General features: G+C 57.4%; 3 protein-coding genes across 5 annotated transcripts; all 3 read right to left on the bottom strand.

Annotated features, from left to right (window-relative positions):
• Positions 1-51: 51 nt before the first annotated feature.
• CTRL (chymotrypsin like) lies at positions 52-3,886 on the bottom strand. The gene is made up of 7 exons (XM_082711763.1): positions 2,015-3,886; positions 1,281-1,384; positions 1,110-1,189; positions 911-992; positions 574-754; positions 355-488; positions 52-267 (listed from the first exon to the last, which is right to left on the bottom strand). The coding sequence occupies exons 1-7, from the start codon at positions 2,076-2,078 to the stop codon at positions 106-108; spliced, it is 807 nt and encodes a 268-aa protein (XP_082567889.1). The 5' UTR covers positions 2,079-3,886; the 3' UTR covers positions 52-105.
• An 86-nt stretch (positions 3,887-3,972) lies between these two features.
• Positions 3,973-6,762, bottom strand: PSMB10 (proteasome 20S subunit beta 10). The gene is made up of 8 exons (XM_082711762.1): positions 6,354-6,762; positions 6,062-6,149; positions 5,870-5,967; positions 5,625-5,765; positions 5,229-5,344; positions 5,059-5,117; positions 4,270-4,421; positions 3,973-4,143 (listed from the first exon to the last, which is right to left on the bottom strand). Exons 1-8 carry the CDS (start codon positions 6,407-6,409, stop codon positions 4,032-4,034), a joined length of 822 nt encoding a protein of 273 aa, XP_082567888.1. The 5' UTR covers positions 6,410-6,762; the 3' UTR covers positions 3,973-4,031.
• A 1,543-nt stretch (positions 6,763-8,305) lies between these two features.
• On the bottom strand, positions 8,306-11,685 carry LCAT (lecithin-cholesterol acyltransferase). Of its 3 annotated transcripts, XM_082711749.1 has the most exons (6): positions 11,411-11,685; positions 10,553-10,709; positions 10,360-10,475; positions 10,174-10,269; positions 9,865-10,089; positions 8,306-8,901 (listed from the first exon to the last, which is right to left on the bottom strand). In XM_082711749.1, the coding sequence occupies exons 1-6, from the start codon at positions 11,562-11,564 to the stop codon at positions 8,327-8,329; spliced, it is 1,323 nt and encodes a 440-aa protein (XP_082567875.1). In that variant the 5' UTR covers positions 11,565-11,685; the 3' UTR covers positions 8,306-8,326. The 3 variants fall into 3 exon arrangements, with proteins under 3 accessions (XP_082567875.1, XP_082567874.1, XP_082567876.1); XM_082711748.1 differs by having other exon boundaries at positions 10,174-10,475; XM_082711750.1 differs by having other exon boundaries at positions 9,865-10,269; positions 11,411-11,641.
• Positions 11,686-11,784: the final 99 nt, after the last annotated feature.

The following is an 11,784-nucleotide window of genomic DNA, read 5'->3' as shown; positions in this document are numbered from 1 at the left end:
GGGACTCCCAAAAGCCCTCCTTTCCCTTGAAAGGACAGGAAGGCACAAGAGGACAGAGCACGGGGTCTTTATTGGATTGAGATGGGGAGAGGACCTGTGGCCGGCTCAGTTGGAGGCTACAACCTGGTTGATCCAGTTGCTGAACTTACTAACCCGAGTGTATATGGCAGGCTGGCGCACATTGCAGTTGCTGGTGCCCCAGGAGACGACGCCAATAAGCACCCATGTGTTCCCCTTCTGGCAGACCAGAGGGCCTCCGGAGTCTCCCTGAGGAGGGAGAGGAGAGCAGTCAGCATGGGGGTCAGGGGGTGCCCCAGGGCAGTGCAGAGGGCGGGCCAGGGTGCTGATGCTCACCTGGCACGAGGAGGCCCCTGCGCCGCCCGCACAGATCATGGAGTCAGTGATGCGTGAGCCCCAGTACTGCCGGCATTGATTCACGGTGACCAGGGGCAGGGCCACCTGCTGCAGGCGTGCTGGAGTTGTATTGCCTGGGGGCCAGAGGGGCTGGTGAGGCCCTGGATGACTGCTTCCCACCCTGGCCCTGTCACCCAGATCTTTGGCCCAAGTTCCTACCCACGCCGCTGAGACGTCCCCAGCCAGTGGTGGCACACTTGAGGCCCGCAGGCAGTGCCTCATTGGAGGAGGCCACGCAGACTGGTGAGATGCGTTTTGTGTACTGGGCTGGGGCGGCGAGCTTCAGTAGAGTCAGGTCATTGTTGAGGGTGTTGGGGTTCCAGGAAGGGTGTGTGATGGCCTGTGGAGCCAGGGAGGATGGTCATGGGCATAGGCCCCCCATGGTTGATGGTTGCTGAGGAGGCTAGCCTAGGGCCTGCCCTGAATTCCTCATCCCCAGAGCCCCCCATCTGCCCCAGCCACTCTTTATTGCCATGTTTTTAGTCTAGATACTCACCTTTGAGATGGACAGAACCTGCAAAGGCTCCGCACCGGATGATCGGTCGTACTCACCCAGGACAACAACGTGGCGGCCAGGGCTGCAGTGAGAAGGGGGTTGGGCAGCCGCAGGGAGGGCAGAGTGACAAGAGAGGGGCATGCAGGCGAAGGAGGTGGGGAGAGGTGGGCTCCGGGGCAGGTAAAGTGGGAATACTCACCTGACATTGCAGTGGGCAGCAGTGACCACCCAGGACTGGCTGATGAGGGAACCTCCGCAGAAGTGGAAGCCACTTCTGTCCTAGGGTCAGGGGTCAGAAGTGGGGGTGCGCTCAGGCTGCATCTAGGCATGAAGAACCTGGTACCCTGCCCCACCCCCGGGGTCCATGTACCTGCAGGGACACCTGCCAGGGCCAGGAGCCTGGCACTGCGTTCTCCCCGTTGACAATCCTCTGGCTGGAGCTCAGTAGTGGCTTGATGGCAGGAACTCCGCAGCCTGGCCATTGGGCTGGTGAGGACCTGCTTCCCACACCCCCACACCCCCACCCAGCTCTCCCCACCTCCTCCTGGGTGCCCCCAGGCTCTGGCCCTCAGAGGTCCAAATTGAGTGGGCTCATTACCCCTTCTCACCCTAAGCACCTCTAGGTATCTTGGTTACCTATGTCCTTACCTCTAATTCACCTCCAGATTCTATCCGTCCTCTAACCTCTCTCCACCCTTACTTCCCATTGCTCCCCAGATTCACTCTCACCCTCCAACTCAGGGCATTTTTCTCCCTGACCCCTGGGATAGTCTCCTCCCTGGCTTTGCCACCTGCTCCAGGACTCAACAGCCAGAGGCTTCTCCCTAAACTACATGTCCAACCTTCACTTCTCAGCCTCCTAAACCCTCCCTGGCTCCTAGCTCTGGCCTAATCTTGTCCCATTTGTGAAACCAGCCCCTGGCCACCTCTTGCCCCCACCACCCCAATCCTGGCACTTCCTTTTTCCTTTACCCACTCTGTCCACCTAATCCCTTCCAGCCAGCCCAGCCCCTTCCCCAAGCCCCTGGGCAGGAAGCCTGGGGCTGGTTTTGGAAGCTTGGTTGCTTTAGGGTTGGTCATCAGGGCTATTCCAGGCTCACTCACCCCAGGAGGAGCCGAGGAGGACCAGGCTAAGGGTCAGACTGAGCAGCAGCATTGTGGCAGGCATGAGGTTGAGAGCTGGGCCTACTTTTATGGTTCTCCTCGTCCTTGGGCAAAAGTCCCAGGCCTGAGGCCAAGCCAGGTGTGTGGGCTCAGCCCCCTCCCATGTTCTGGTCAGGAGGAGGGTCTCTAGGTCAAGGTCTTGGATTCAGGCCTGGACTTTATCAGACAGAGACCAGGTGTGAGGCTCTCATGTCCACCCCCCAAAGCCTGGTCTCTAATTGGTTCCCTGAACCACCTAACATCCCAAGCATTGAGTGTTAAATAGCAAGGACTTGTGGTTAAGTTAGGTCTGTGTGGACTACATGGTGGCTGGGATCAGCGAAGTTTCTTAGGGCTGTCAGGGCACCAGACTCAGAGAAGCCTGCTCAGCACCCAGGGGTGTTCCTGATGGGTGGAGGGAATGTCCAGCTGTGCCAGCTGTGCTGTGGAGGGCCAGGGCCATGCGGCCAGGACAGGGGTTCTGGCAGGTCACAAATCTCATAGCATCTCAGTGATTTCTCACCAACTTGGAACAGGAGTCAGTTTGTCCAAAGAGATGGTAACTCTTCCATCAGCACATAGTACGTTTGGACCCAAACCTTCACCTGGCTCCAAAGCCCACACTCCTGTTGAGGAGACGACACCTGGTAGGGGCCTGGCACACAGGAGGGTAAGGTGTGAGCACTTGGTGACTGGCTGACCCTGGATGGGGGTTATGGGTCCCAGGGTGACAGCTTCCAGGCCTTGGGGTTCCTGTGGGCAAGTTCTTGGTGTCCACAGCCCAGCTGTTGTAGAGTTCTAGGCTGAGCCTGCACTAAGGAAGAGAAGACAGCCCCGTGTGCAAAGCTGCAGTAGGTAAGTTGGCTGGGCTCCTAGAGGTGTGGGGGGCACCAACTGACTCTAAGTAGTGTCATTTTTTTGACTCTCATCAAAAAAATAAGATGCGCAAAAAAAAAAAAAAAGACACGCTAATGGTTGAACAGAGGAATGGAGGGATGGAAGTGTGATCAAGCAAATATAACAATAATAACTGTAAAGTTGATTGTGGGTATAGAGGTGTTCAGTGCAATTCAGCTGCTATGTTTAAAAATCTTCATAATAAAATATTGGGGAGGGGGGAACACAGTCAGGGGTCCAAGGATGTCCAGCTCAGAGCAGACCCTCCCCAGGGGTTGGCAGACTAACAGTTCCGAAGCTCCAGTGGAGTCAACTGTTCTCTCTGAGGGCACGATCTCCTGCCAGCACATAGCCTTTGGGCTGGCCTTCAGGGGGCACTCAGCAAAGGTCTGCTGGATACATGTGTCATGTCATCTCTCTCTGCATAAGCCCTATGATCCATCAGCCTAGCAAACTCGGTAGACCCCCACCCCCCGCCGCCCCTTTCACAGATCAGCACGTCCAAATAGAAGCCCTTAGGGTGGGCCTGGTCATGGGAGCGGTTGCACAGGTAAAGGTGTTGCAGGAGTGAGGAGTGTTCTGTAAGAACTTGCCCTAGGAGTCAGGGAGCAGCTCCTCTATCAGCTGTAAGGGCTAACTCAGTGGAGTCCATGCAGTCTCCTTGACTGAGAGGTGTGGGCTTTGCTGTGGGACACTGATGAGCCACGGAAAGGGGGCAGTGTGGGGGGCCTTCTGGGTTTTACAACAGTCCTCAGACTAGAGGACAAGAGCAAGGCACCGGAGTGGTAGGGGGAACTGTATAGTTTGGAGAGTCAGGAAGGGGCCTTCCACCTTGAGCTGCAGTGCTTGCCAGGGCTGGAGTTCTGGAGGAATAGATGCCTATGGCGATGGGTAAAGGACACCTGTAAGGCCAGGCCCTGGAACGATGCAGGGAGTGGCCCCTGCAGGTGTACATGAGCCACAGTGTCTGGATGGCTGCTTGTCCCCCCTCCACCCAGGAACAACACAGCCATCCGTTCAGGTGTTTTTGTATTTCCTGGGTTTATTTCTCTTCGTTCCAAGCCCTAAGCATCATCCTACTTCATTCTACCTCCATGGCCTGCACGGTTTCCTCAAGCAGTTCCAGGGTCAGTGGCTTCACTGTCCTGGACAGGACAGCTGTGGTCCCAGGGGCAAAGCGGTACTGGCTGGGCCTGCAAGAGGGAAGGGATGGGCTCTCAACTTGGGCCCATCATGTGGCCTGTCCTCTTCTTGAAGCCCCCTATCTCCCCTGCTACTGCCCCTCCTCCCTAGTGGTCCCCCATCTCCCATGCTCCTACCTCTCCATGGGCTTTGTGGGTGAGCTTAATGTTCTCAGAAGCTTGGCGCCGGTCTCCATTATCACACATGCATCCACACTGCCTCCAGAGCCCAGGTCACCCAGGATCCCTGCAGTGATGGCTTCCACTAGCAGCTCCTGGGCGGCCTCCAGCTGTGATAATAATGTGTGCGTGAGGCCTGATGGACTCTTTCAGGCTACAGCCGAGAGGTTTTGTTCATCTCGAAGCCAGAGTATTTAGCATTTGCTCATATCCAGACTTCTCTGTTTCCCTATGTTCCCATCCACCCCAAGCTCCCTTGCCCTGGTCTCTGCCTCCCTTTCCAGAGATGCTGTGTTCCCAGTGCACCACTTCACAAACTTCTCTGAGTCACTTACACACTTGTGGTTCTGCTTCCAGTGCTGTCTACCCAACCAATGTGGTCTTGGTCCCCAGTCTATCAGCTCATTGCTTTTTCCGTTCTGGGCCTTAGACACCTCTGAAGCAACACAGGGCATCCACTTTCATCCCAACCCAAACAAAATCCAGACTCCAGACCCCACTTGCTGTTCCTTTCTCCCTCAGCTTCAAAGGGTCCTGAGCTTTGACTTCTCCAAGTGGTCCAAACTTTGGCACAGTTGGAATAGCTCTTCACTCTGACTCCACTGTCCCCTCAGTCTCCACTCAGTCGTCACCTCCTCTAAGAAGCCTTCCCTGACCTCTAGACCAGGCCAGGATACCTCTGTGTTACCCTAGCTCCCACGTGCCCTTCCCATCAGTGAACGCGTAGTGGGGACAGGTATTGCTCACCTTCATGTTCGCCTGGAACCGATCCTCCAGTACCGCCAGAGCAGCATCCTGGCCGGAACCTGCAAGTAGGAGGGGCATCGGAGGTCAGTCGTGGCCATCGCGTCGCCGGATGAACAGGAGGCCAAGGGTCGCCCGGCTGGGATTCGTGGGGAGGGGGAGGAAGAGCTCACCCAGGGCTGCGAAGGGCAGACGGCTGTAAGAGCCGTGGGGGTGCACGCTGTAGAGCTGCGGTCCGGTGAAGTCTACTCCGCCCACTATCAGCGACGCGCCCACGTGGCCCCGGTACCTTTTCAAGGGGTGGGCGTGGTCAGCTCCAAGCACCGGGCTCCTGGTCCCGCCCCTCCGTGACACCGCCCGGGACCCGAGCCCCGCCCGTTCCTGCGCTCTGGCGCCCGGGTCCTAACATAGCTCCTTCCGGTTGCCGGGCTCCTCTTAGGTCAGCCTTTTCCGGTCTCCGGGGCTCTCGCAACCCCGCCCTTCGTCCTGTCCCACCTCCTCTCCGTCCCACCCTTCCTACCACGGTCACTCCTCAGGGTCATCATCTTAGCACCCCCCGCCCCCAGCACCGGAAGAGCGTCTGGCGCAGAACGCGCGTGACTGTGGCCACGCGAGGCTCGCGGCCCGTGGACAGGGCGTGTAGCTCCATGTTGGACGCCGCCAGCCGCGTCGTCATTTCGGCGTCCGCGGCTACTCCAGCCCCACAGCAGCTGAGAAGGAAGGGAGGATCGGTGTGGGTGGGGCTAGGACCTGTGGGGACCCGGGATGGGAACGAGGGGGCGGTTCTTTGGGGGAATGGGTTGGGATTTCTCACTAGATTTTGGGGGCGATGAAGTGGATCTTCTCGCAGTTCTTGTCCATCACAACCGAATCGCTAGTGGCCCGCGTGTCCGCGCCCAGAATGACCCCGTCCTGGGGAGGGAGAGGGTCTGCTGGCTCAGTGCCTGTCCGATCCCCCAGGAGACCCTTCTGATCCCCTCCCCCCCAGTCCCACGCCCCCGCTCACTTGGAACACAAGGCCCGCGATGGTGGTTCCGGTCTTGTGTGGATGAGGGATCCGGAGGCCCGGGAGGATTCGTTCTAAGGATGCATTTCTGGAAACGGAGTGGAGTGGCCCAGGTTGAGGTGCCTCTTCACATCCTCCAACTCTGTCCTAGACTCCCTTATCTCTAGGGGTGGGAGCCTGGGAACCCAATTGGCCCAACACACTGCCACCTCTCCATCCCCACCCGAATAAAGGCCTTAGGGCTTCCACTCCCAGAAGTCCCTCCTCTCGCCCCAGCCACCACCCCCATCACCTCTGGCAGTTCTCGAAGGAGAAGCCCCTTCGGGGCTCTAACTCTGGCTTCAGCATCTCTAGGTGGGCAGGGTGGTCTGCGGGTTGGAGGGCTATGGGCGACTAGCGCAAAAGGCCAAAGCCAGGTCCTCCGTCAGGCACCCTCCTGGCCGGTCTGACCTTCTCGCTTTCGCTTTCACCTTTTCCTCAGAGCCTGGCTGGTGCCTTCCTCATCTTCTCTTTCACTTTCACCTTCACCACTGCTCCTGGGCAGCTTGGCAAAGGGGAGAGGTCCTTGCCTGGTTTTCCAGCCTGCTTCCTAGTCCTCTGAACAGAGGGACAAATGCCTCTGGCCCTTGTTCAGCAGCTCCTCACCCTTCCACCCTGAGCCCCTAGCTTTCCCTGCCCATATCCCAACTCTAACCTCAAGTCCTTCAGCACTAAGGGTGTCACACTGGCCAGGTTTCTCTTACTGGCCTCCCAGCAGCACCAAGCATGGCCGCCTTTTGTCCTTTGGCATCCTCTTTCTCTCAGCTCTTTTGTTGCCTTTGCCTCCTTCCTGAAACCTGGAACCTGAAACACCAAAGCTCAGGCCTCCACCATGTTGACACTGATTCTTCCAGCTTCCCTATCTCAGGTGTTGTCTTCCCTCTCACTAGAGGGGTTCTGTGGGGCCGTCCATCTAGTGGCCTGGAGGCATGCTGGGCTCTGCCCATGGACAAGCCTTATTTGACTTCCCAAATGACCCTTCATCTGTCCACATTTTTCTCCTAACTACCGCTTTAGTCTCAGCTAGCATCCTCTCCTGGACACTGCACGGCCCTCTGGCTTCCCCAAGCTTCCTGCCCCTGAGCCCCCACCCCAGGCTACCCTTTACCTTGCAGAGAAGGGACTCTTCCTAGATTGCAAATCTGGTTACAATTTTCCCCTGGTTAACCCTTCAGCAAGTGCATATTGCTCCTAGGCTCAAAGCCAAGTCTTTATAGTAGCCACATTACCCTTCTCACCCCATATGATCTCAGAATAGGCACCAGCTCCTCTAGGAAGCCTTCCGTGACCCACAAGACTCAGGCCCTTGGTGCTCCCTAAATTGTTCTCACAGACCACTTAGCTCCATTAATTAAACCTTCATTAGAGAAATGATCTGATTAGTCACTGTCTCTCCCCCAGATTCTAAACTTACGTACTTCTGTCACCCACTTAGCATTCAAAGGGTCCTGTCTAGGGAGGCACCTGGGTGGTGGCTCAGTAGGTTGAGTGTCTGACTCATGATTTTGGTTCAGGTCATGATTTCATGGTTTGTGGGGTCGAACCCTGCGGGGGCTCCATGCTCAGCGGGGGGTCTGAGATTCTCTCCCACTCCTTTGCCTCTCTCTCTCTCTCTCAAACAAATCTTTTTTTTTTTTTTTAAGATTTTATTTTATTTATTTGACAGAGAAAGATCACAAGTAGGCAGAAAGGCAGGCAGAGAGAGAGAGGAGGAAGCAGGCTCCCTGCCGAGCAGAGAGCCTGATGCAGGACTTGATCTGAGGACCCTGAGATCATGACCTGAGTCAAAGGCAGAGGCTTAACCCAGTGAGCCACCCTGGCACCCCTCTCAGAAACAAATCTTTAAAAAAAAAAAAAAAAAAGGCCCTGTCTAGAGGTGGGATCCACCTGCCCTTTGGGGAGTGGGTGGGTGGGACAGCTCACTTCTCTGCCCTGCACCGTTGCCTCTAGGTGCCCCCATCGCACAGCTATGTGTGCAGCTTCCTCCAGTCCCCTGATCCCAGAGCAGAGGCAATGTACATAAACAGCTCAACCAGGAGAGTGGGAAGCTATACATCTCAGGGTTCCCAATTCAATGCCACGCTTCTCCAAAGTCCATCTTGCCCTTACCTTCCACAAACCACCAGGCCTAGGGCTATTGCTCAGCGAAGCCTGGTGTGTGGACACTAGTGCCTCCTCCTGAACCCACAAGTTACAGGTCAAAGCTCAGAGAGCAAAAGAAGGTCTTTATTTGGGGGGCGGAGGCCCTGGGCTGGCAGCTGGGGGCACAGGGGTGCTACGTCGGTAGGTACCCAGTAGGATGGCATTGATGTGCTCCAAAGTCTGGTTACTGAAGACCATGTTGAGGTGCTGTGTCCCGTGCAGAGGCAGCAGGTGCACAGGCTGGGGCTGGCGGCTCTGCCAGCGGGCACAGAGCTCAGTGCTGCGTGTGGCCACGGTGTCATCACCATCTTCATAGAGTATCCCTACAGGGTCTGTGTAGGGAAAGCCGTGGTCAAAGATGTAGGTGCGGGGTGTGGGCAGGCCCACGCCATACAGACAATATACTTCCACGCCAGGTGCTGGGAGGCCTGCCAGTAGGTCACGTGACTGGAGCCACATGTACCAGCCTTCCTCAAAGTGCACGTCTGCAAAGAAGCGCTGGAAGTCATGGCCTGTGTAGTTGACTCTGGGTGTGGAAATGAACACATGGTCTTCAGGCCATGCCTCGCTAGAGGGAAACATCCAGGGGGAAGTCGTTGTTATACGCTGTTCCTCTCTCAGCTTGATGCTGGACATGATTGGGATGCCCTGGTTGTCACCTGTGAACACAAAGCCAGGTGGGTCAGGGAGCCTGGCTACCTCCGGCCCACAGCTTGCCTCCCAGCCCATTTCAGCTGGACGCTCAGTCTTGTCCCTGCCCAATTCCAACACTGCCTCCAAGCCACAAACTCTGAGCATGCCAGCATTCAGTGGGTGTTCAGTGTGTGCTTATTAAATGAGAAGCCCTGATGGCACGTGGGGCAGAGCTGAGCTGTAGAGCCCCAAAAGGAGGGAGAAGTTGGTTTCTGGAATATGGGTATATATGTGTGTAGATGAGAGGTTGGTGCGGTGCTTCTCCCTCAGCCAAGTGTCTGGTGGCCGCTGTGGACTGAGGCTACTCGGGGTCAGAGCCATGTTATTGAAGAATCAAATCAGACTGAGTCTCTGTTTGGTCCTTATTGATGGAGTCTGATGAGTGTTTTCCTCAGCAGATCAATGAGCTACTGGAGGGAAGGTCAAGTCTGGCTGTGCCCAGCATATAGTCAGTGCTCAACAGGTGACAGCTGTGTCAGTTCTCAGGGAAGGGCAGAGGGGCTTCCAGGGACTGGCCCTGCCTTTGGCAGATCTGTTCTCAGTAAGCAGATCTCTGGAAAACGGGCTCCTGGAACCAGAAGCCTGCCGAAATCCGAGTGGGCAGGCCCTGAGACTACAAGGGACAGACCTAGGTCCATGTGTCAGATTGATGGGGTTCACTTCCTCTCTTCCTCTCCATTTACTTTCCTTTTGTCACTGAAACACCAGATCACCAAAACAGACTTCTGGCAGGAGCTACCAGGCCAGGCCAGGCTTACTGCTCTCAAGGGGCCAGTGACAGGGGCCAGGCCTCAGGAGTGGTAAATAACACCCCCCACCCCCAGCCTGGCCATGTGAGCAAAAGCAGGAGTGAGGGCAGGGCCGTGGTCAGCTTCATCCCCCTTCACCCCAGGCCCCTCATTAACACGGGTGGTCTGAGGCCCTCTCACCTGAGGCCAAGACCAGCATGGGCTTGATGGAGCCCCCCCAGGGAGCCCCAAGAGAGATGAATCCATCGATGAAGCGGTCCTTCCAGGCCTGGGGCTGGCGCAGCAAGAAATAGAGCAAGTGCAGGCAACCAAGGCTGTGACCAATGAGGAAGACAGGCTTCCCATAGGCAGCGTGCATCTCCTCCACCAGCCCGGCGAGCTTCCGGTAGTACTCCTCCTGCTGGCCTGCAGCGGAGTGGGGTGGGGGGTCAGGGCAGTGAGGGGTCAGGGCCCACCTGCCCCAAGCCCACTGTCTACAGAGACACTCACTGGGCTCCAGCCGCCAGTCGTAGGGGGCAGCGCGTACCGTCTCATCCCGCACATACCCATTGTTGACCAGATTTTGCACCAGCGTGTGCATGTAACCTGTGGGGAAGGCAGTGGCATTGGAGGCTCTGGTCACGGCTCCTGTGGGCTGGCCACGGCCGCAGCCCACCCTTTCCCCAGTAAACACACCTGCCAGCTTGTTGTTGTCCAGGTACTCAACAGAGTAGGTCTTCCCGAAGCCGGGGACACGGATCTGTACACCAGGGGCATTGGACACGCGCCCAGAGCTGCGGTTGTAGACAACCCTGGGGGCGGTGGGACATTCAGCCCGCCAGCAGCCAAGGGGCTGAGCGTGGGGGCCGGCAGAGGGGAGGGCTCGTACCTGGTATTATCAATCCAGCAGTCCACCCCAAGGGGTAGGAACATATTGAGATCCAGCCAGATGGTGAAGAAATCCTCTGTCTTGCGGTAGCACATCCAGTTCACCACATCTGGTTTATCCAGCTTGGCTTCCAGCTGATTCCCCAGGCAGCCAGGCACTGTGGGTACTAGCCTTCATTCTGAATTCTTTGGATTCCTCCCCTGTGCTCCTCTCCCCACTCCCCTCCTTCCCCCCCCCCCCCCAATCAGGCTGTGTGACCAGCTCCGCCCCTCCGTCTCCCACACCCTCAACCTCCAGGAACTAAGGACTTGATCCTTTCCTTTAACACCCCCACCCCAACCCCCCAGCAGCCTAGAGCCCAGGTTCTCCTCAGGCGTGGAAGGTCCAGGGGCCAAGGCCACTGGCCCCGGTCTACAAAAGGCAAACACCTACCCTGGCCTCTCCATTAATGCCGAAGTCCAAGGTGAGAACAAATAGGTATGGGGGAGTGGGGGCTGGGCCTAGGAGAAGGAGGCAGGCCTTGATGGGCCTCTTCTGATTTCCTGGGTTGGGCATCTTGTCTTTGCTGGGATGGGGGCTGAGTGGCTATAGCTGACCACAGCTTGTAATACCCAGGCCAAGCCCTCAGGCTCACCCGCCCCCAACTCCACTGGCCTGGGGTAGATAGCTGAGAGACGCAGAACAGTGTGGTGGGGGAAGGGGTTCATTTCTTTGCAGAAGCCTTTGGACCCTCAAACACAGGCAGGTATGAGGCAAATGCAGGGGCAGAAGGGCCTTGGCAGGGTCTGCTACCGGGGGGCTGGGGCCCAGGCTCCCTGAGGTCTGGCCTGGTGCATCAGGGGCCTGACGGGGGCTTACCGAGGATGACGGGCCGTGTGTGGTTATTGAGCTCAGCCTTGGGCGTGGTGTGCGGGGGGAAGAGCACATTGAAAAGCCAGAAAGGGGTGGCAGGGGGGAGCAGCAGCCCCAGCAGCAGCAGCCCCCACTGCCATGGGGAGCCCGGCGGCCCCATTCCAGCCCTAGTGTCTATTGCCCAGTGAAGCAGTCCTGGGCTGGCCTTATCTGGAGTGGGGGTGGGAGGGGCCCTAAGGCCAGTGGGAGGGACAGCCTGGCCAATGGGGGTGGCCAGAGATTGCCGGAAAGGGGCATAGCCTCAGGGAGCCAGCTCTGGGCCTGGTTTCAGTTCCGCCTTCTTCCCTTGGTGCCAGGGGAAACAGAGCCGGGGCAGCAGG

The sequence above is a fragment of the Mustela nivalis genome, assembly GCF_964662115.1.
Source record: "Mustela nivalis genome assembly, chromosome: 18".
NCBI classification, from domain to species: Eukaryota; Metazoa; Chordata; class Mammalia; order Carnivora; family Mustelidae; genus Mustela; species Mustela nivalis.
Note: the sequence above shows the minus strand (reverse complement) of the source record. Positions and strands in the feature narration are given on the sequence as shown.

Excerpts from the sequence above, each read along its gene's own strand:
- CTRL (XM_082711763.1), bottom strand. The coding sequence starts at position 2,078 with ATGCCTGCCACAATGCTGCTGCTCAGTCTGACCCTTAGCCTGGTCCTC. Across the intron at positions 1,385-2,014 it reads CCTCCTCGGCTCCTCCTGGG|GCTGCGGAGTTCCTGCCATC; the intron begins GTGAGTGAGCCT and ends CCCAATGGCCAG. Across the intron at positions 268-354 it reads CAGGGGCCTCCTCGTGCCAG|GGAGACTCCGGAGGCCCTCT; the intron begins GTGAGCATCAGC and ends CTCCCTCCTCAG.
- PSMB10 (XM_082711762.1), bottom strand. The coding sequence starts at position 6,409 with ATGCTGAAGCCAGAGTTAGAGCCCCGAAGGGGCTTCTCCTTCGAGAAC. Across the intron at positions 5,766-5,869 it reads TTCATCGCCCCCAAAATCTA|CTGCTGTGGGGCTGGAGTAG; the intron begins GTGAGAAATCCC and ends CTTCCTTCTCAG. Across the intron at positions 5,345-5,624 it reads CTGCGCCAGACGCTCTTCCG|GTACCGGGGCCACGTGGGCG; the intron begins GTGCTGGGGGCG and ends CCCCTTGAAAAG.
- LCAT (XM_082711748.1), bottom strand. The coding sequence starts at position 11,564 with ATGGGGCCGCCGGGCTCCCCATGGCAGTGGGGGCTGCTGCTGCTGGGG. Across the intron at positions 10,476-10,552 it reads TGCTGGATTGATAATACCAG|GGTTGTCTACAACCGCAGCT; the intron begins GTACGAGCCCTC and ends CACCGCCCCCAG. Across the intron at positions 10,090-10,173 it reads CGACTGGCGGCTGGAGCCCA|GCCAGCAGGAGGAGTACTAC; the intron begins GTGAGTGTCTCT and ends ACTCCGCTGCAG.